The sequence below is a fragment of the Bison bison genome, unplaced genomic scaffold, assembly GCF_000754665.1.
Source record: "Bison bison bison isolate TAMUID 2011002044 unplaced genomic scaffold, Bison_UMD1.0 scf7180017864472, whole genome shotgun sequence".
Taxonomy (NCBI): Eukaryota; Metazoa; Chordata; class Mammalia; order Artiodactyla; family Bovidae; genus Bison; species Bison bison.
The window spans coordinates 9357580-9380143 of record NW_011495033.1 but is presented as its reverse complement, the minus strand read 5'-3'; the positions used below and the strand labels follow the sequence as shown (position 1 = coordinate 9380143).

The 22564-nt window shown below is 37.2% G+C and overlaps 1 protein-coding gene across 2 annotated transcripts in view; it reads right to left on the bottom strand.

Annotated features, from left to right (window-relative positions):
* Nucleotides 1-22564, bottom strand: part of AP2B1 (adaptor-related protein complex 2, beta 1 subunit) — a 110386-nt gene that overhangs the window by 50900 nt on the left and 36922 nt on the right. For both annotated transcript variants that reach the window (XM_010861507.1, XM_010861508.1), the window contains exons 10-14: nucleotides 19272-19387; nucleotides 17939-18104; nucleotides 16583-16681; nucleotides 9363-9622; nucleotides 4865-5057 (exon numbers count right to left, since the gene is read on the bottom strand). In XM_010861507.1, the coding sequence (XP_010859809.1) occupies nucleotides 4865-5057; nucleotides 9363-9622; nucleotides 16583-16681; nucleotides 17939-18104; nucleotides 19272-19387 (834 nt within the window). The remainder of the gene's footprint in view (nucleotides 1-4864; nucleotides 5058-9362; nucleotides 9623-16582; nucleotides 16682-17938; nucleotides 18105-19271; nucleotides 19388-22564) is intronic.

Below are 22564 nucleotides of genomic sequence, written 5' to 3'. Positions count from 1 at the left end.
GCCATTCTGACTGGTGTGAAATGGTACCTCACAGTGGTTTTGATTTGCATTTCTCTGATAATGAGTGATGTTGAGCATCTTTTCATGTGTTTGTTAGCCCTCTGTATGTCTTCTTTGGAGAAATGTCTATTTAGATCTTTGGCCCATTTTTTGATTGGGTCGTTTATTTTTCTGGAGTTGAGCTGTAGGAGTTGCTTGTATATTTTTGAGATTAGTTGTTTGTTGGTTGCTTCATTTGCTATTATTTTCTCCCATTCTGAAGGCTGTCTTTTCACCTTGCTAATAGTTTCCTTTGATGTGCAGAAGCTTTTAAGGTTAATTAGGTCCCATTTGTTTATTTTTGCTTTTATTTCCAATATTCTGGGAGGTGGGTCATAGAGGATCCTGCTGTGATGTATGTCGGAGAGTGTTTTGCCTATGTTCTCCTCTAGGAGTTTTATAGTTTCTGGTCTTACGTTTAGATCTTTAATCCATTTTGAGTTTATTTTTGTGTATGGTGTTAGAAAGTGGTCCAGTTTCATTCTTTTACAAGTGGTTGACCAGATTTCCCAGCACCACTTGTTAAAGAGATTGTCTTTAATCCATTGTATATTCTTGCCTCCTTTGTCAAAGATAAGGTGTCCATATGTGTGTGGATTTATCTCTGGGCTTTCTATTTTATTCCATTGATCAATATTTCTGTCTTTGTGCCAGTACCATACTGTCTTGCAGGTGGATTCTTTACCAGCTGAGCTACCAGGGAAACTCAATGGTTTTCAAAGAACTACCTCTAAAAAAGATAAATAAATAAACCAAACAAAAACAAACAAAAAAACACCCAAGAAAACAAACCAAATAACAACAAAAAAACACCATGTTAAGAATCACTTGGGTGGCATGATGTGCACATGTGTGTGTGTTTTTTTTAATGTCACAGCTACATACCTACCTCACTCTGGTTTAAGAATAGCAGCTGTTATATGAGTCACTATTATTGATGGACAAAGGCTAGAGCCTTCAGGTAAGTTGTAATAAATAATAATAATAATGAATGAATGGATTGACAAGTATTTCCTGAATAACAGCTCTAGAAAAGTCACAATTCACTAAATCTCAAAATTCTGTAAGTGTGATGATGAAAGAGGGGAAATAAAATCTAACGGGAGGTTCACCAAGATATGAAAATGGAAGAATATTACTGTCCTCTAGTGAATTTCAAGTTTTAAGACAGAGGAACAGAAAATGGATAGATAATCTAAAATACAAGACAATTTTCAGTCTCCAATTATGGACCATGAGCGAGGGTAAATGAACCCTGAGCAAGGGTAAAAGAACCCTGGGAATGAGCAACTAAATCTAAATTGGTCAAATTCAACCTTTGGCCAATTTCTGATAGGCTGGATCACCTAATAGCAAATCACAGTAAGAAAATGTCCTAGAGTTGGGGGTAAGGGGTGAGGTGGGGAGGGACAGAACAAAGGTAAATTCAGAGAGGACTATTCTGTAGGAGGTGCCAAGACTCACCAGAATATAATTCTGTGGTAATCACTGTCTTGGCTTAAAGACCAATTTTTAAACTCTCTACCTAACTTTATCTGGAACTTCACTTGGCTCAATATTCTCAGTCTTGGCTGCAAAATTAAAATAACCTGGATATTAAAAAAAAATAACATCATTGAAGAGAAGTGGACAACAGAGGATGAGATGGTTGGATGGTATCACTGACTCAATGGACATGAGTTTGAGCAAGTTCTGGGAGATGCTCAAGGACAGGGAAGCCTGGCATGCTACAGTCCATGGGGTGGCAAAGAGTTAGACACGACTGAGCGACTGAACAACAATAGGGTCCTATCTCTCAGAAATTCTGTTTAATTGTTCTAGAGCTAGGTACAAACACTGCCAGTATATGTATTTTGTAAATACCAATTATGCAGCTAGAGTTGAGAACACAAAGCTTGGAATAAAAGGTAAGTAGCTGCCACGCTTCATTAGCAGCACACCACTGACCTCTATGGGTAAGGTTCTGTTAGAAACCAATGATAAAAGCAAGCAGAAACTTTGCAGAGAGCCTTTCTGAGATGAACACTGACGACGTAACCTGAGTGCTGCTTGCCAGACAACCACGTATTAATAACTCTGATCCAGGCTACATTTTAAATGGGGACCTGGGTCAAATTCTACCGTACCCAGCAACATTCTTCTTCCTAGAGAATAAAAGACAGACTTTTAACAAAATAATTTCAAGAGTTTCATGCCCTCCCTCAATGTGAGGCAGAGTAGGAGCCATCTTTCCAGGAATGTGTTTACTGAAGTCAGGAGAAAAAGTCACGGAGGTTTATCAATAGCTATTCCAACACCAAAGTGAAGTGGCTCACAGTGATTACAGATATTCCATGTCTTTATGATGCAAAATGTTGTTCGCAGACATGGGTGTCTGTTAGAAAAGGAGACTCCTAGGTCATACCCCAGACCAACAACAATTGTCTTGTTCAAGATCTCCATTTGATGTATGTACACATTAATTTGAGGAGCACTGTTAAAAAGGTAAGGATTCATTCAAAAAACAGCACTATCTATATAGATTAAATAAAAACCCTGAGAACTATTTTTGTCTTTAGATAATTTACACAAGAACAATAAAAGCTTTTTAAAAATGGCACAGACTACTGCTGCCACAGAAATTCGTCTTTCACACAACCAGATTTAGGTCTCTTCCTTGTGATGTTCTCTTAAAAGGAATCTTGGTTCTTTGAGTGAATATATATTTAACTGCAAACAGATCCAAAGCAAAAAGAAGGGCTTTTCCTCCTCATTCTGATTTCTGGGATATATTTGTATCGCAGAATAAGCTGAAGAAACCTGCACGTAAACACTTTCTAGGGCTATAACACCAAGAATGCCATTTTAAATCTCAAAGTCAGAATAAGCTAAAATTTAGAATTACAGGAACATTACTGGGCTTACACAGCAACCCCTATATAATATTTAGACATCCAATCATAAAAAGTTTATTCTCTGCCCCAAAGAGAATATCCTTTGCAAAACAAACAAGAAAAAGCCCACATGTGACTTAGTCTACTACAATCTAAGAAAGTTCTAATCAATTTTCTTCCCGATATAAACTTTCCAGAATTCTATTAGATGACTGGATTGGCTGCATAAAATATAAAGAAAAAACTCACTGGTGTTAAGGACCAGCAAGAGCTAAGATAAAAAGAGTTAAGATACCAAGCCAAACGGAAATAATATTCTCTTTCCTTCCATGCTAGCTAAAGTGGGTCAAGAAACAAGAGGACAGAATCCTGGGCCAGGCATCATCGAAATACAGAGCCTCTTTCTCCCTTCTATCCTTCAAATTTAATTTCTTTGTCTTCTTAGGTTCAATGAGTCCACCATGTTGTAAACTTCTAGAGAAATAAGCAGGGTTGTTAAGGCATAAACGTGAGGATAATTTAACATTTAACTTGTAGTTCATACGTCAACAGAATACGAAGAGCTGTTTCAACGTTTAGAAGGGATTTCTGGGAGTCTGCATGAATATTTCAATATTCATTTGTCAGTCTCCTGAGTCTAGAAAGGAGGCTATAGAGCAATGCAGAATATCACATGAGGAAGCTATTCAGTCAACTCTGTTCATTAAAGAGATCTGAATGTGAAAAGTAATGCTTATATTCGCACAAAGACAAAAGGAATGCTCATCTGTGTCACCATTAGCTACAGTCCAGAGCTTGGTCAGTATATAGACCCTGGAAGCAGTGATTTCCATTAGTAAAATGTATCATCCACAGAGATATGATGGTAACCCTATCTCCTTAGACTCTCTGTCAGTCAAAAGTTAATGCACCTGTACTGGCTGGTATAAATCCCAGACATAATAACACTGTTCATAAAGTAGAAGAGAAAATGTCAGTGTATGAAACAGAAAGGAAGGCTGTTTTGTTTATATAATCTCTGAGGACATAATATTTTTGTATCTAAGGCACTGACTTTCAATTTCTAATTCTGGGAAATAAATCAGTTTGTTGGGCATATATATAGTCATCAGGTTGGCAAACATCTTATTTGCAAGTGTCCTGCTAAAACAGCTTAATTCCACCACAATTAAGTATCTAATTTGCAGGGAGCCATGTGATAAGACCTCTTATTTCTCTGGCCTGCCTCTCTACCCAGATGGAAGGTCATCCTTAATATTTCTCATGTATCCTGCACAGCAACAGTAAGTAATTGGCACATATTCACAGACACTTTGGACTTTGGAGCCTTTTAGTATTAGAATCCTGGAAGCTAATTAAATTGGAAGTATGACAGTGTGGAGTGGGAGATGTGGATGGAGAAGAGGAAAAAAGAACCAATCAAGAAGTACTTTCCAACTGTAAGAAAGATACATTAAAAAAAAAACCCAACCACAAATGGCTCAAATGTCTGCCTCAGAATCTTTCAGAATTAGATAAGGTATAAGCCAATAAAATACTGAAATAAAAAAAGGCAAAAGCTTGAAAGCCTCAAAGTAGGATGATCACTATGAGATCATTTAAATGATGTTCAGGTCAAAAGGGGAATTACAGCGGCCATCCAGAGTTAAGCAGCAGGAGCAATAATAAGCTCTGGAAAGGCAACTAGGTTGGTTAAACACCAGAAGTTCTATTTAAAGGCAGGACAACAAAATAATCCTGTACACATGCAAACACTCCCCATACAGTATCATTTAATTCTCTAGAGACACATAATCCTGTCCTTTATCAAAGGACATTGCTCTGCTTGTCATCTAGCTCTAAAAAGGTGAAAGATTAAATGTTCTTCAGCATATCAATAATTAAAAATAACTCCCAAAATTTAAAAACAAAAAGAATTTAAAAGAACTAAAAGAAAGAAGGAAGATGCTTACCAGACTATCTAGGCCTCCTCCCAAGAGATCCACTGCTCCCATCTGCATGGAAGATACCTGTGGCACATTGACTGGGGGACCAAGGTCAAGGTTTAAAAGATCCCCCAGAAGGTCACCCTGGGAGGGAATAACCTGAGGCTGCTCCAGGTTGGTGGCAGTGGTGGTGCCCACAGGGCTGTCTCCTGCATCAGTGCTGCAAGGTACAAACAGAAAGAGGGGAACAGAGAAAAGTCAGTTTTAGCAGAGACTTGGTAACAAGGCAACGAGCCAATGTCATATGCTCTTATACAATATAACCTCTTCAATCAATTTTATATTATACTATATATACAACGACCTCATCAATCAATTTTAATTGAGCACCTACTCTGTAAGGGAACAATGTAATGAGAACTCTGGAGAAATATCTAAAAAAAATAAAGAGAGAAATATATTTCCTGTCTTCAAATAACTTACACTTGAACAAACCAACCCCAAAACCAGTATTGACAAAACAAGTGGAAAGCACATTCAGTGCGGAACAGCAGAAATGAGACTGTGTCTGTCTGTACAATGACAGACTACAGATGAGATGCAGACGGGGCTGATTCCCAAAAGCTTCTGAGGATGGTTTTAGGGCTAGATTTTTAAGAATAACATAGCATAGTTATAAGGAACTACCAGGGAGAGACCTTCCAAAAATGAAGGGATAGTTTGTGCAAAGGCATAGAAATAAACAATTTGACTTTTACGGACAGTGAAAAAATCATATTGGCAGGAGCAGACACTGTAAGATTTAGGGGAAATGAAGACGAGAAAAACACAACTCTGAAAACAGGTCTGGAGAGTTAATTTTTATATGATAGGCAATGCTGAATCACTTTTATTTGTTGAACAAAACTAAAAATAACATTTAGAGGAACACTATTCTAGCAGCTGTGTGACAGTGGACTGAAGTTGGGAGAATGGACATGAAGATGAGCTAAGAGTAATTGTTTAAAAAGGGAATAGTGAGTTTTAAGAAAGGACTAGTCCTTTTAACATTAAATTGATTACTCTTAGCTCATCTTCATGTCCACTCTCCCAACTGCAGTCCACTATACACACACCCACTACAGTAATGTTCTAGACCTGTTTTCAGAGTTGTATATTCCTCATCTTCAAGTCCCCTAAATCTTACCAAGTGAAAAAAAAAAAATCTCAAAAGAAAATTTCCAGCTCAGTTGGCTTCACTGTGAAGTATTCCAAACATTTATGCAAAAAGTAAAACCAATTTTAGATAAACTTTAATAAAACAGAATAGAGAATGGCAATTGAAAAAATCTGAAAGTTCAGTTTTGACTATTAAGGAATTATTCCTAACTTTGGCTTGATAATATAATTTTTTAAAAAACTGCTTATTTTTTAGAGATACCAATTAAAGTACTTATGAATGAAGTGATATGAGGTCTGAAATTTAAAATACTCCAGTTCCCTAAAAAAAAAATTGTGGGAGTGATAAATGAAATAAAATTGGCAAAATACTGATGACTGTTGAAGCTGAGTGTTGATTATGTTTTAACATTCTATCTTGTGTGTTTTCTAAGACATAAAATAATTTTTTAAAACAAAAAATATTCTGTAAAAATCCCATTAATAAACAAATGCTTTCTCTAAAAACCCTGGGTAGGTTTTTTTTTAAATTATTTTTTATTGGCGTAAAGTTGCTTTACAATGTTGTTTTAGTTTATGCTGTAGAGGCAAAGTGCATCAGCTGTGTATTTACATATATCCCCTCTTCCTAGTTAGGTTTTGACAATGCTTGAACAAAGAAGAAAGAAGAATCAAATTCAGAGGAAAAAACAAACAAAAACAAAGAAGCAAAAGACTAGTGATGCTCCTTATAAGAGGAATCTGGAGGGGTAACAGGGAAAATTATATGTTGCTTTCAATTCTGTTAAGTTTCAAGGAAGAAAAACAAATAGCGAAGTTCAATAGACAGCTAAAGCCAAGGAATTGGCAGTCAAGAGTTACAGAAGTAAACCTGGGAAGAAATTCATGCACACACTTCCAGTGAAATAAGCAGAGTAACACTGGGGGTACTGTAAGAATGGGGCAATTAGAGTAAGATGACCAGGACCAAGCTTTGGCTCCACTGATAACTAGTTGCATGCATTGTCCCAGGCAAGTGACCACCTCTCTGAGACAAAGCTTCCTCACCAATAAAATGATAACAAAACAAAGCAATCTATTTTAGGAAGGATCAAATGAAGTGAGTGAAAGTCGCTTAGTCCTGTCCAACTCTTTGCCACCCATGGACTATACAGTCCATGTATTTCTCCAGGCCAGGATATTGGAGTGGGTAGCCTTTCCCTTCTCCAGGGGATCTTCCCAACCCAAGGATCGAAGCCAGGTCTCCTACATTGCAGGTGGATTCTTTACTAGCTGAGGCACCAGGGAAACCCAAGAATACTGGAGTGGGTAGCCTGTCCCTTCTCCAGGAGATCTTCCTGACCCAAGAATTGAACCAGGGTTTCTTGCATTGTCGGCGGTTTTTTTACCAGCTGAGCTACCGGGGAAGCTCCAAATGAAAACATGGTATAAACTGTAAAGTTTTGTAATATATCAGTGGTAACCCAGGTGAGCTATTTAAAATCCAAAAAGATGATGCTATTAAAGAATTGCACTCAATATGTCAGCAAATTTGGAAAACTCAGCTGTGGCCACAGGACTGGAAAAGGTTAGTTTTCATTCCAATCTCAAAGAAAGGCAGTGCCAAAGAATGTTCAAGCTATGGCACAACTGCGTTCATTTAGCATGCTAGTAAGGTTATGCTCAAAATCCTTCAAGCTAGCTTTAGCCTCAGTGAGGCAAGAACTTCCAGCTGTACAAGCTAGATTTAGAAAACGGAGAGGAACCAGAGATCAAACTGCCAATATCACTGGATCACAGAGAAAGCAAGGGAATTCTAGAAAAATATCTACTTCTGCTTCACTGACTACACGTAAGTCTTTGACTATGTGGAACACATTAAACTGTGGAAGAGTCTTAAGAGAGATGAGAATACCAAACCACCTTACCGGCCTCCTGAGAAACCTGTATGTGGGTCAAGAAGCAACAGTTAAAACTCGACATGGAACAACAAACTGGTTCCAGATTGGGAAAGGAGTAGGTCAAGGCTGTTTATTGTCAACCTGCTTATTTCACTTATATGCAGAGTACATCATGTGAAATGCTGGGATGGATGAAGCACAAGCTGGAATCAAGACTGCCAGGAGAAATATCAACAACCTCAGATATGCAGATGACACCACTCTAATGGCAGAAAGTGAAAAGGAACTAAAGAGCCTCTTGCTTGATGAAGGTGAAAGAGCTGGCTTAAAACTCAACATTCAGAAAACTAAGATCATGGCATCTGGTTCCATCACTTCATAGCAAATAGATGGGGATTAAATGGAAACAGTGGCAGATTTTATCTTCTTGGGCTCCAAAATCACTGTGGACTGTGATCCACATGACTGCAGCCATGAAATTAAAAGATGCTTGCTCCTTGGAAGGAAAGCTATGACAAACCTAGACAGCATATTAAAAAGTAGAGACATCACTTTGACAATAAAGGTCCACATAATCAAAACTATGGCTTTTCCAGTAGTCATGTGCGGATGAGCGAGTTGGACCATAAAGCAGGCTGATCGCTGAAGAATTGATGCTTTTGAACTATGGTGCTGGTGAAGACTCTTGAGAGTCCCTTGGACTGCAAGAAGATCAAACCAGTCAATCCTAAAGGAAATCAACCCTGAATATTCACTGGAAGGACTGTTGCTGAAGCTGAAGCTCTAGTACTTTGGCCACCTGACGCAAAAAGTCAACTCACGGGAAAAGACCCTGATGGTGGGGAAGACTGAGGGCAAGAAGAGAAGCAGGCAACAGAGGATGAGATGGCTGGATGGTACCACTGACTCAATGGACATGAGTTTGAGCAAACTCCAGGAGACAGTGAAGGACAGGGAAACCCAGTGTGCTGCAGTCCACAGGGTCACAGAGTCAGACGCGACTTAGCGACTGAACAACAAAAGACTTTTTTTAGACGTAATACTACTGCACATTTAATAGACTACACTATAGACCAGATGTAACTTTTGTATGCACTCAGAAATACCAACAAAAAATTTGTGACTCGCTTTATTGCAGTGTTCTGGATCCAGAGCCCACAATCTCTATGGTATGCCTGTATATGTTTTTTACCAAGTTTTCAACTATGGGAAAATTTCTAGCCTCATCTTTTAGAGTCTTAAGCAACCTTCAAACTTTATCCATTCAGAAAGTTTTTACCACAATTTTCTAAAGGCATAATCTTACCAACCCTGAGATTAGAACTCAAAAAGGTCTTTTATCCATTATATGTGTGTAGTCACTAGAATTCAGATGAAGCCCCCAAGGCAGCAGAACAGGTTTACCAAAAGCATAGCAAAGCTTAAGGAAGACCAACTTCGTCTATACAAAGAATCACTTCTCAATCAAACCAAGTTTACCTGCTTACCTCCCATGATGTATTGGCAAGTGTTTGCGATGGATTCCATGACTTCCTTCCACAAAAGCATTGGGCGGCTTATGGTACACTGAGGCCAAAGAACCAATGTGGCAGATTAGCTCATCCAGTAGAGTTGGCTCAATAAGATCTGTCTCCTCAGAAATCAGTGGCTTTTCAGACAAGACTACTTCTTTAGCTGTGACAGGATCAGTTGAGAGAAGGCGCCAATAAATATAGCCCCGGTCTCGAAGGTCAGGATTATCAGAATCCTAATGAAAAGGCAAACACAAGAAGGTTTAAATGTAATTCTTTTCCATATAGAAACTCAAACTGCTGATTTATTATCAAGGTAATGCTGTAGCAATTTATGCAGGGTTGGCTGTTAGAAGATATTTAGACTCAATATGTTTTTAATATACTCATAATTCTGAAATCTCTAACGTTTCAAAGAATTTAAATATAAATTGAGGTTAGTTCTAAGACTCAAATTCAGAAAAGAAGTTGGGAAGAAGAAAATAAAGTTTAACCTAAGAAAAATCAATTGCTTCAAATGTCCTTGGGACATAAAAATGTTTTTAACTGCTATAAATATTAGCAGAATTATTCATGAAACACATCTTACATATATTTCACCCATACCTTCTTTCTTTATTCAAATATTAAGTATCTCCCGTGGAGACACTGGCTAGGCCCCGGCAACAGAGACAACATATGGTGCCTGGCTTCAAAGAGCTCAAAGAACATTAATTATTTATTAAAATATGAGAGGTGCTATCATCTAAATAATAATAAAAAAAAAAACTGTTTAAGACAGCATATAAAACTAAGTGCTTCTAAAAAGGGTGACGGATTTAGTGTCCTCGTTTCTTTGTGTGGTGGTTTAAATTTTATACATGATTGTGGCTGAGGAAAATTTATTATCAATGCCACAGCACAATTTAGAAATGAATAATATAAAAGTAAGTCTCCCCCAATCACCCAGCCCTCCCCTACCTTAACTCCCCCATCCCCCAAGTACCCATCCATATGAATAGTGCACTATGAGCTCACACACACACATATGTTCATTTTACACAAAGCCAGTTTCATCCTATACTCCTCCTCACGCTGCTCTCCATAGTGGCACACACAGCTGTCATTTTTCCACTATATACACAGCACTGCATCATTATTTACTAGTGTCCCATTGATGAACATTTAGATTGCTGCCTCCTTCTCCCTCCTTTATACTATTCAGTTTTGTGGTCATTACAAAGTGGCAGTAAATATCCCGGTATCTACCTCCGAGAGTCTGTCTATATGGTGGCATTCATCTACCCATGAATTGTTTCAGTGGTATTATGTTATTAAAGGCAACAATCAGCCCCATTTCAATTTCTGTATCTAAAACACACAAAGAAAAGTATTTCTTTAAAGTAGGCCAGGGTTTTCCCATGAGTCTGTACATAAGCAGATGAACTGGTTCATAATTTAGCCACTTAAGGCACTTGCCATTCAGCTCAAAACCAGAAATGACCCAGATTGCTTTACATAGATTTTCTTCATCATATGAGTGTTTATTTGAGTGTTGAGTGTTTATTTGCACCCAACATGGATTGCTGGTTAAAAATAAAAAAGTATAAAGAAAACTGAGATACAAGCTAATACAGCATAAAAATGGTAAATTTTATCTCAAGATAATCTTTATCATATTCACAGGTTGCATTATTCTAAAAGAAATGTACATATACATTCTTTACTTAAATCAAACTATCTGTAGTATTTGAAATACCATTAAAAAAAAGGAAACTGACAATATCCAAATTAGATGCATTTGTTTTGCTGCATGTTGAAGCAGGAAGTTTGCTCCTGAGGAAGTGTTTATAAATAGTTGACTGAAATCTCCTTAGATTTTCATTTGGAAACAAAACTTAAATATTATAAAACATAAGTTGATTTTTTTAAGAGTAGAATACAAGTTTCTCCGAGTATCACATCAGGAAAGCAATCCCCATCCCAGGTTTTATTGATATTTAAATTCAAAGTTTTAATCTGTACACTCAGTCCCCAAAGCACGTCATTTAAAATCTGTAGACTATGTTTTTTATTACACAATGAAAATGAATACTACACATTACTTAACTGGGAAAATTTTAATTTGTCTAGTAAGTTGTTAAATGTATTAAAACTATACAACACAGCTTAATAATATAATCAAAGTAAAATTTTTTTACTTCAAATTATTTTTCTCATATATCAGCTACATATTTAACCAAAAAAAAAAAAAATTTCTGTGGAGATTCACAAAATACATACTTCTATGAAAAAAGCTTGAGTCCCCCACAAATTCAAAACACTACAATAGGGTAATTTCTAGAGATAGAATCAATGGATTAAAGGGGGTACATGCTATAAATCTTAACAGTGACTTTACAATTTAGTCCTATGAGAAACGAGAAAATGAGTGCAAGTTTTTCATGACCAGAAGTCAAGAGTGGACAAGTATCTCCACTGTCCAAACTCAATTATCCTGAGGGCTAATCTGATAGGCCAACTATCAGCAGGCCTTCACTGACTCACTATTCACACGGAAGCCACGATAAATCAGGCCCAGTCAAGGCTAAAGACAAAAAAACAGAATCTTTTATGATTTTACAGTGTCATGTGTTTGGCGACTCAGAAAATTGTTTGGGATCTACTGTACTGCTACTCCGATAGGCCCTCGTGTGGATCTCAAGAAAATCATGTATTACCCAAAATTTGAGAGCTTCAAAACAATTCTTACCAGGCAAGCCCTAAAACAGTAATTCCTAAAACTATAACATGCATCAACATTTTAACACACCAAGAAAGCCATTTAAAGCACAGATTCCAGGGCTAACCCAGAGTTTCTGATTCATTATGTCAGAAGGGGGGCCCAGGGTTTCTGATTCATTATGTCAGAAGGAGGGGTCCAGGAATTTTTATTTTCAACAAGCACAGATGATTTTGATGATGGTGGTTTCTAGCTCACATATGGAAACACCAAGGTGAAGACTTCTTTCCATGTACTAAAAAGGGTAATTACTAAAGTTTGGACACTTCTCTGTGTATTCTTTATATTTCCTTTAAAACCATCAAAGTGAAAAAGAGATCTTATTAAAGGCATTGATTCAAGGGTTGTTCTTTTTTCATAACCAATAGTACTTCTAATTATACAACCATTTTACTTAAAATTAGAAGCACAAAGATTTCACACATACTTTCCTGAATCCTCAGCATAGATAAAGAACAAGATTAAGTCTACTATGAAGATAGAGGCACAGTGGTAAAGAATCCACCTGCCAATGCAGGAGACACAAGAGACACGGCTTTGATCCCTAGGTCATGAAGATCCCCTGGAGAAGGAAATGACAACCCGCTCCAGTATTCTTACCTAGAGAATCCCATGGACAGAGGTTCCAAACATCTGATATGGGAAAGAAATCTAGTCAGACAAGCCATTCAGAGGAGCAGTTAACTACATACTTATGCATAAGAGAACCTAAGACTGGTTAGTAATTTTTTACAGGGTCTCCAAGAGAAGAAAATATATGATTAAATAAATAAATACTTTGATAACAAACCCAAACAGGATAGTTTCTCATATACAACCCTTACTATAGGATGATGATACCAGTGTAATTCAGTAAAAACAATTCTAATAAGGGTCAAATCCTTGTTAGATCCCCAGCTCTCTACTAATTTGGCTTGATTCAGTGGTACATCCAACATCTGTAAGAACACAGGGAATTCTCCCTAACACTTTATCTCAGGTAAATAATAACAGTGAGTCTGGACTCTGACAAGAACCTAAAATACAGCTCTCCCATACTGCCTGTTAAAATACAAATACAGAGGTCTTAAGAGAAAAGGGACAGGGTTCAGAACTTGTGAACACAATGGAATCTACCAAGGACACCTGCCTGACTATGAGACTAGTCTTATCTATTCAGAGGTGACTGAAAATGACCAAGGCAAAAAGTCCTTTTAGAAAACTGTTCTGACTCCATCTTAACAGAGATACAAATGGGTGGTCATGGGTCTAGACTAGGAAAGCTAGAATGCTCAATATAGATAATATTAATAACCACTGCCTTGATGATTATGTAAATTATTCTCCTTCAGGCAAAGGAAGATGCATAAAAGTTAAAAATTCTCTGAAGAGCTCTTACAAATAAATTGCAAAAGATGTCTCTATTTCCAATGGGTATGAATGTCAAGTGGAGTCTCAGCAGTTAAGATGATTCTGAGTATTCCACACACAGCTAAACACAGTCATCTCTAATTTGGCTGAGGAATGATGTCATACAATATGAGCTAAGACAGTCCCTTACCTTCTGAGTAATTCTAGGTGCTGAGTGACCCAGCACTCTCATCTCTACCTATTCTCTTTCTTTTCTACTTGTTGTGGTAAGTTTCACAAGGGGCCAAATACTGCTGATGGTTTGAAATGTAGCCCTCAAGGGAGAGTTAAAATTTGAATACAAAGTAAACATTGTAATAAACAGAAATCCTGTGATTCTTGGAAAATGGTATTTCTGAGAAAGCTAAGAGACTGTATAAATGTGAATTTATCTGTATTTAGGGAGTTTTCTCAAGTATTACACAGGCATTGTTTATGTCAAGTTTACTATTTTACCATCTAGAATAAATGCCAGACATCTTTGGATTTGGTTAATTTATATAAAGCTCTTTCTTTTGCACAAAGAAGAGAGGCTCCAAAGCCTGTAACAAAAGGCAGAAATGAGCTTCAAGGCCCTAAGATGAAGTCAAACACATCACTAATTTAATGGCAGTCACCCTGCAGTGTCTGTAATAAGCCCTACATGATTAAGAAGTGGCAATTTCTATTCAAAATGGCCCCCTGTAGATGACCTATTATACATTAATGTGAAAATGACTTCCTGTGTCCAACCTAACTGCTTTGATTCAAAAGATGACCAATTTCTGCCCTTTGTACCAAGACATGCCTGATCAGTGAGGGACAACCTCCCATCCACTTTTCATAAGGACAGATGGTGAGCCATGGCCTGCCCTTGGCTCCACGTGATCATATGAATACTTCTTCAAACTGTAATGAGGTCAAGTGAAAGCTTAGAGACTTGGGAAAACAGCATGCTCATTATTTGTTGGAGAAACAAAGAAAACTGAGGTATAAGGGGTGGGACAAGACACCTGCGAAATGACACCTTCGTTTTCTGGGAAATGAATTTTACAACATCCTTTTTTTTTTTTTTTACAACATCCTTTAACTCAACTACTGTTGGTCAGTTCAGTTTAGTCGCTCAGTCATGTCCGACTCTTTGTGACCCCATGAATCGCAGCACGCCAGGCCTCCCTGTCCATCATCATCTCCTGGAGTTCACTCATACTCACGTCCATCAAGTCGGTGATGTCATCCAGCCATCTCATCCTCTGTCGTCCCCTTCTCCTCCTGCCCACAATCCCTCCCAGCATCAGGGTCTTTTCCAATGAGTCAACTCTTCACATGAGTTGGCCAAAGTACTGGAGTTTCAGCTTTAGCATCATTCCTTCCAAAGAACACGCAGGGCTGATCTCCTTTAGAATGGACTGGTTGGATCTCCTTGCAGTCCAAGGGACTCTCAAGAGTCTTCTCCAACACCACAGTTCAACAGCATCAATTCTTCGGCGCTCAGCTTTCTTCACAGTGCAACTCTCACATCCATACATGACCACAGGAAAAACCATAGCCTTGACTAGACAGACCTTTGTTGGCAAAGTAATATCTCTGCTTTTCAATATGCTGTCTAGGTTGGTCATAACTTTTCTTCCAAGGAGTAAGCATCTTTTAATTTCATGGCTGCAGTCACCATCTGCAGTGATTTTGGAGCCCCAAAAAATAAAGTTTGACACTGTTTCCCCATCTATTTCCCATCAACTGCTCCATTAAAAGATAATCAAGCAGATAATTCTCAATAATGTTTACATGAATCAATAATCAGATAAGAAAATTATCTTAATTTTTAGTTTCAGGTCTTCATGATGTTTGAGTTCACCGACTGTAAAACATCTGTATTTGAATCAAGTGTCATAAAGTAGCCTCTGACTCTAGCTGTTTTTTGGCTGTATTTTTTTCAGAGTTGTGTAGTATATTCTGAAAATAACATATTTGGTAGTGCTGTCTGCTTTACAGTATTCCATTAAGTATTCAAATGCCTTATCTATCCATCAAACTTCTTGTCCTTAAAATGGATTCCTGGCATTTCTAAAATGAAATATTGTCAGAGGAAAGAAGAACTTTGCGTTTAACATGCAGTAAATTATGTGCTTTGATCACTTAACAGATAATGTACTGGCAACTACTCTAGGTTCACATTTGTAGTCTCAATTGAGAACTGGGATTCAAGGAGTGTACTAGGTATATACCTCAACTGTACTAATTACAATATTTACCATATCTAATCCTCCAACTGTGCTTGTTTTTGATATGAAATAAAGCTCACCAGAACAAAAAGTAAAAAATAAAAATATAAAGAAAGATGACACCTCAGAACTAGGCAAAGTACTATAAAAGGGGTTCAAATTTTGAAATATACAACTGTAAAGAGATGAAAGAGGAAATGGTAAATTGAGTATCTGAACAGTCTGCTAAAGTCAGCCTGTTCTCACATTCAATTAAGAACATCACTGGATCATGATGGATTGATAATCATTATACTAGTCACATCAAAAAAGTAATTACTTCGATTTCTATGTATCCAGCTTGGGGCCACATTCCTGAAATAAGAACCCTCCCTACGAAGACCAAAAATATTTTATAATTAAGGAAGTAGCTTTAGCACTTTAAAATTACTTTAAGAGAAAGCAACCCATCTAGAAGGCAGAACAGCACACATATCTTTGTCAAAGCATCTACCATCTCTACAGGGTACTTCCATTTGAAAGCTGAAATTAAGTCCCTGTGAGACTCAATGTCACTTTCAGACAGGCATGTCCTTCATTCACACTAAAGAGTCTATTCTAAGTTCAATTTTCACGAATTACCGTTAAAACAGAAGTCAGTCAACTCATTTAAAAGCCATACAACCAGTTCTAATTCAGCAGAATATGTAAAAGAAGCACTGTTTCGAATTTTTTTTAACAGAATCTAAAGACTGTACTCTTTACATTGAAAACCTCCCCAAATGAACCTTCTTGGGATAAGTTTTACAATTTCCAAATATTAAAAACAAGACAAATCAACTCCATGCTTTTTCCAGATTTCTTACCTGTGTTGCCAAACTCAAGACCTGCTGTACCAGCTCCTGTGTTTCTGACGGTTTCTTGAGAAACAGCTTCACTATGGCAGTGAGCAGAGTGAGCTGCACCTAAACAAATTTAATAGATAAAGTGAAAGGTATCTGCATTATTCCACACCATCAATTCCAAAGCGGTGTTTCCCCAAACAAGGCCTTTCTGGTTTTGATTAAGAGACAAAAGTTGAAAACTCCACCAATATCAACAATAGCAGTCAAAGGTTTTCATCAACTGAAAAACTCATTAGACTCCTATCTCCAAATTGCATTTTTGGCATCAAAAACTGCCTGTTTGTTTCTGACTCAGATAATCATCTATATTTCTTAAAGTACATGCTAACATGCTGATGGCAATAAAACTGGTTCCTGACCAAATTCCTTATTATTTACTTCCACTGAAAGCTACAACTTTGGGGGAATTGGAGAATCATTTACGATACTGAGGCAAGAGCCAAGACCATAGAATTATGCCAGATTACAGTCAATTAAGAGTGGCTTGCTGAACCATGAAATTACTGTCTTGTATGTATTCCTTGTCAGGGCCTATTAAAATTACTATGATAGAATACATATATGAACTTCAATCTGCAGTGAGTATGAACACAGGGGGAAAAGGTTTAATAATTTATCTGCTTCTCTGGGCCTTTGACTCAAAAGGTCTCTCAAGGTATCTCAATTTTGGTAGAGGACAGATAGAACGTGGGAAGGAAGATTCTTTTCAAAATGCACATGCCAGCCTTCACGCCAACAAAAACTCCAGCTGTAACCGAGCCACAACCATTACTAACAGTAATGGGGAATCATCTTTAGGTGACAGAAAATTATAATTAACTATCTCTCTAGGACAGTAGTTGTCAAAGCATGGTTCTGGAACAGCAGTATCGCTCTAAGCCAGTAGTTGTCAAAGCATAGTTCTGGAACAGCAGCAGCAGCAGAAGCATCACCACCTTAAACCTTGTAAAAATGAACCATCTCAGGCCTACTGAGTCAGAAACTCTAGTGTGGGTTTCAGCAACCTGTAGCTTTAACAGAGGTTAAATACCAGTGCTTAGGCGCTTCTGCAGCTCATTAAAGTTTGAGAACCACTAGTGTAAGCTAAACAGGCTTATTCCAACAGATATCAGCACAAGTGAAAAAGCTCACCCCTTTGGGAGAAAAATGAACATATGCACACATATATACACACCACACACATACACACTATATATACACTACATACTATATATATACATAGATATATAAGTTCAGACACACAAAACTGCCTAACCTTTACCTTTCCTGAAATCCTCCCCCAAACATCTATTTCATAAGGTACAGAAGAGAACTTACTTGGGTGCTTTCATCATGAAAACCCTCCAGGAAGCTCTCTAGTAACTCATCGGCATTGTCAATTCTTTCAGCATATTCTCCCACAATCCAAATCATAGCTGCTCGAGCGTCTGGCTCATCCAGAGAATCTAAGTTCTCACACAGTGTGGCAATGATACTTTCGTATCTGATGTAACAAAATGGACTATGGTTACTGAGGGCAAAACTGAGAACTGTATTTAACAATGAAGGCTAAAAGCAAAACCATGGACAAGGTAGCCACACTTAACAAATTTAGAAACCCAACCCCTCTTTCCTGAGAGAGTGGTAAAAGCATATCCTTTTTCCAAAAATACCATTTCTAGAATTAAAAAATACATTTATATAAAATACTTAATAAACCACCACCTTGTTAAAATATTTCTTCTAATTTTGAGTCTACCATTAAACTAACTTAATTGTAAGTCACTTCATTTCATATGATCTTTAAAGATTAGTCAGAAGCCTCAGCACAATCTATCTCTATGATATCCTATGATATCTCTATGATATCTCTATGATATCCTAAAATAACATTTAGGATGCTTATATGATCTGCTCTTTTTTTTTTTTTTTTTAATTGGAGGGTAACTGCATTACAGTGTTGTGATTTCTGCCATACAACAATGCAAATCTGTCTTAATTATACATATATCCCCTCCCCCCTGAACCTGCTTATTTCACTCTTTCAGATTCTTTAATTGCTTGCCTTCAAAAGCAAATCTGAGGAAGTATATGTTTCACAAACTAAGAGACCTCAACATGAAAATTTTCTGTGGAGTGAAAATGTAGATTTTGCATATCTTAACGGAAGCAGCTACCATACTTGAGAAAAGGTCTAAAACTCTGATAATTTATCGTTACATGTTCTATAATTTTCTAAAAGTACTAGGTAATATACAAAGTGAATAGTGAAGCTGTCACCTTCCTGGATTTTACAATAGGGTGGCCATGTTATTCAAACTGAGACATTTCTGAGAGTGAAAAGGGGGCACATTTATTAATTACGCTTGGTAAGAAGCATAAAATGGATTATGCCCAGACATGAGTATCCTATTTAATAGTAACTTCATCACCAAAGAACCTGGTTAACTTTAAAAATATGCCAATCGACAATGCATATTCAGACAGAGCTTCAATTCTTCTAAAAGTGATAGAACAGTAAAAATCAGATTTTAGTCCTTGTGCTCACCAACTTACATGTTTCTGATAAATAAATAAATAAAGCATTTAATTATGAACAAATAATTCTTACCTAGCCAATCTAAACATTTCCTAAAGATCTGAGAAGAAGGGCAGAAGTATTTGGACATACTTGTTGGGATATTTGCGGAAAATGTCCCTGATGACAACAATCGCCTCTTGGACCACATAATTTACTTTGGTTTGGATGAGATCAAGCAACGTGCTCACACAGCGCTCTGCAGATTGCTACAATGAAGAACATAATGAGAAGTCAGATTATCTACCCAATAATACAACCTCAACAACAAAAAAAATGGGGGCGGGGGAAAGAACATCCAGGTGCATCAACTAAACTAGATGAAAAGATGAGGCATTTAATCATACTGTATTAGACACAGGGTTATCTGATGGAGATGTACAGAAGTTCAAGATACACCCCAAATTTTACTCATTACAAAAGAGTCAGTTCAAGTGAACAAAATCATCTTGGATAGCCAGGATGACAGAAATGAGAAGAAAGCGTAAGTCCAGGCATGAGGAAAGAGTAAGAATGACAGAATACACCAAAGTAGGAGGTCTTTATCTGCAGTTCATGAATGAGCAAGATAGAGGGCATCTTTAAACATCTTGAAATGAAATTGCCAAATTTCATTTGTGCAGACAAGCATATTTCCCAGGAAGAGGGTCCACAGTTTTCACTGCATTTTCAAAGTTATCTGTGACTCAAAAAACCCTAAGGAAAATTTGCCGTCTTTTGGGCTATATAACTGAAAGTTTATGGACTTAGATAAATTTCAATTTTCCATAGCCTATGGCTCAGCCATAAAACAGAATTTAATCTATATATTAGTCTTTTTTTAATGAAAGGAATATGGAAGAATACAAGTGACAAAACTAATGTACTGAAACAATAAATCATAGTTTTTAAAAGAAGAAAGGTAGCAGAAGAGAGATCCCAAAATCCAAGGACTGATTTTTCATATATTATATACTATGTTGGGTGATTCCATTATATGCCTCCTGATAAGATGCAACACGAAGCACACAGCATGACATAAGAGGAATCCTTACCAAAAACAATGAACATGAATATTACCAAACCTCTAGATTTAACTGTGTAAAGGGGATGAAGGAATGAGATAAACATCACTAAAATACAACCAGCCAAATCTAGACTCTGGAGAATTCTACAAGCCTGTTGATCTAGTTTCTTCAATAAATGGCACCCAAATAAATAAGCAAAGACTTAAGAGACATATTAACCAAATTCAATGTGTAGTTCTTTTGAGATTTTGATTTGAACAAGGCAACTGTATTTAGACACAATTATGGAAAATTGAACATGGACTGGACATTTAATGAGATTAAGAATTAGTGTTAGTTGAGTACAGTAGGACTTTGTAGAGGACTTATTAAATATATACACTGGACTACTCTAGTAAGACCATATCTGAGATATGCATTAAAATACAACAGTAACCCACTTCCTTGAAACAGAAGGGAGAGGAAGTAGATCAGTTGGAAACAGCAATGTATTGATATTTATTAAAGACAGATGGAGGGTACATGAGAGCTCATAAATCAATTTTACTTTAGTGCATGCCTAAAAATTTCAAAACATTCCAAGTAATATAATGAAAGCAAAACTGCATCTTGAGGTTATGTATATAAGGTCATATATATGATGATTCTGTATTCTTCTATGTAGTTTTTCCATTTTTGAATTACATCTTAATTCATTTTCAACTAGTAATTCCTGTGCTATTATTACAAGAGCAAAACAGTTGGGAAATTGAAATAAAGAAAACAAAAAAAATTGTAAGTGGTAAACACCAAGGAATGGAAGATGAGAAAGCAGGAAATTTTAAATATAAAGTCATGATAAATTATAAAGCATGTAAGGGCTAAATTATCAAGTTAGACAGTACAAATAAACTGCTCAGCATAGGACTTGATAAAAAGTGAACATTTACTAAGCCTTAGTTTTAATTTTATAATAAAGATAAAGGCTATCTCCCAGGATGCATCAACATTCAAAAATATTTATGTCTAGGATAGCAATTTTCAAGCAAATTGTCACCTCACTTATGTTGCTTTTGATACAATTTTTAAAACTACCATTAAAGTAGTATGGCAGGCATTTCCCCGGTGGTCCAGTAGTTGAAGAATCTGCTTTCCAATGCAGGGGATGCGGGTTCAATCCCTGGTAGGGGAACTAAGATGCCACATGCCAAAGGGCAACTAAGCCTGCGTGCCGTAACTACTGCGCTTTCATGTCACAACTAAGATCTGATGTAGCCAAAAAAAAAAAAAAGCGGTATGGCAGAGGAACAAAAGTAAATATCCAGTTGCTGTACAAAACAAAGGCATTCAGACATACACAATTTGGTATATGATTTAAAAAAAAGGCAACTTTCATAGCTGTAAGGAAAGGATCAAATGTTCTGGTGTTTGATCCCCATACTCTTTATCTTTAACCAAACCATTTCCATGAAAGTAGAAAATAATGGTGAATTTTATATACCTTTGAGGTGAACCATAAATTTCTGGGTGTGCCACTGAAGATATTATTGAGAGAAAATGGACAGAACTCACAAGGAAGTGCGAACTTCCATACATCAAGCTGAGGAAAGAAGTGAAGCAAAAGGCGAGGGAAAGATACATGCAACTGAAAGCAGACTTCCAGGGAACAGCGAGGAGAGATAAGAAGGCTTCAATGAAAAATGCAAACAGAGGAAAACAAAAGAATGGTTAGGACTAGCGATCTCTTCAAGAAAATTGGAGATTCAGGGGAACTTACAATTATGTCCACGTCACCTCTGGGAGGGAAGAACAGGCATAGGAGAAAGCACTGTTCTACTTTTAACTTCTATTATTTAATGATTTGATGGAGTAAATACATGTTTTTTGTTTGTGTAGGACATAAGTTAGTACCTTATCTTGACCTACACAAATCAGAAATGATTCTGATTGTACTAGAGTTTGTACTCCACAACAAGAAGCCACTGCAACGAGAAGCCCAACTACCCTAAATACAGAGTGGCCACTACTCGCTGCAACTAGAGAAAGCCTACACACAGCAACAAAGACCCACTGCAGCCAAAAGTAAAGACAAGGAAACGAGAAACACCTTAATCTCAACTTAGCGACTTCAGATCAGTTCAGTTGTTGCTGAGTTGTGTCCGAATCTTTGTGACCCCATGGGCCACAGCACGCCAGGCTTCCCTGTCCATCACCAACTCCCGGAGCTTGCTTAAACTCATGTCCATGAAGTAGGTGATGCCATCCAACCATCTCATCCTCTGTCATCCCCTTTTCCTCCTGCCTTCAATCTTTCCCAACATCAGGGTCTTTTCCAAGGAGTCAGTTCTTCACATCAGGTGGCCAAAGTATTGGAGCTTCAACTTCAGCATCAATCCTTCC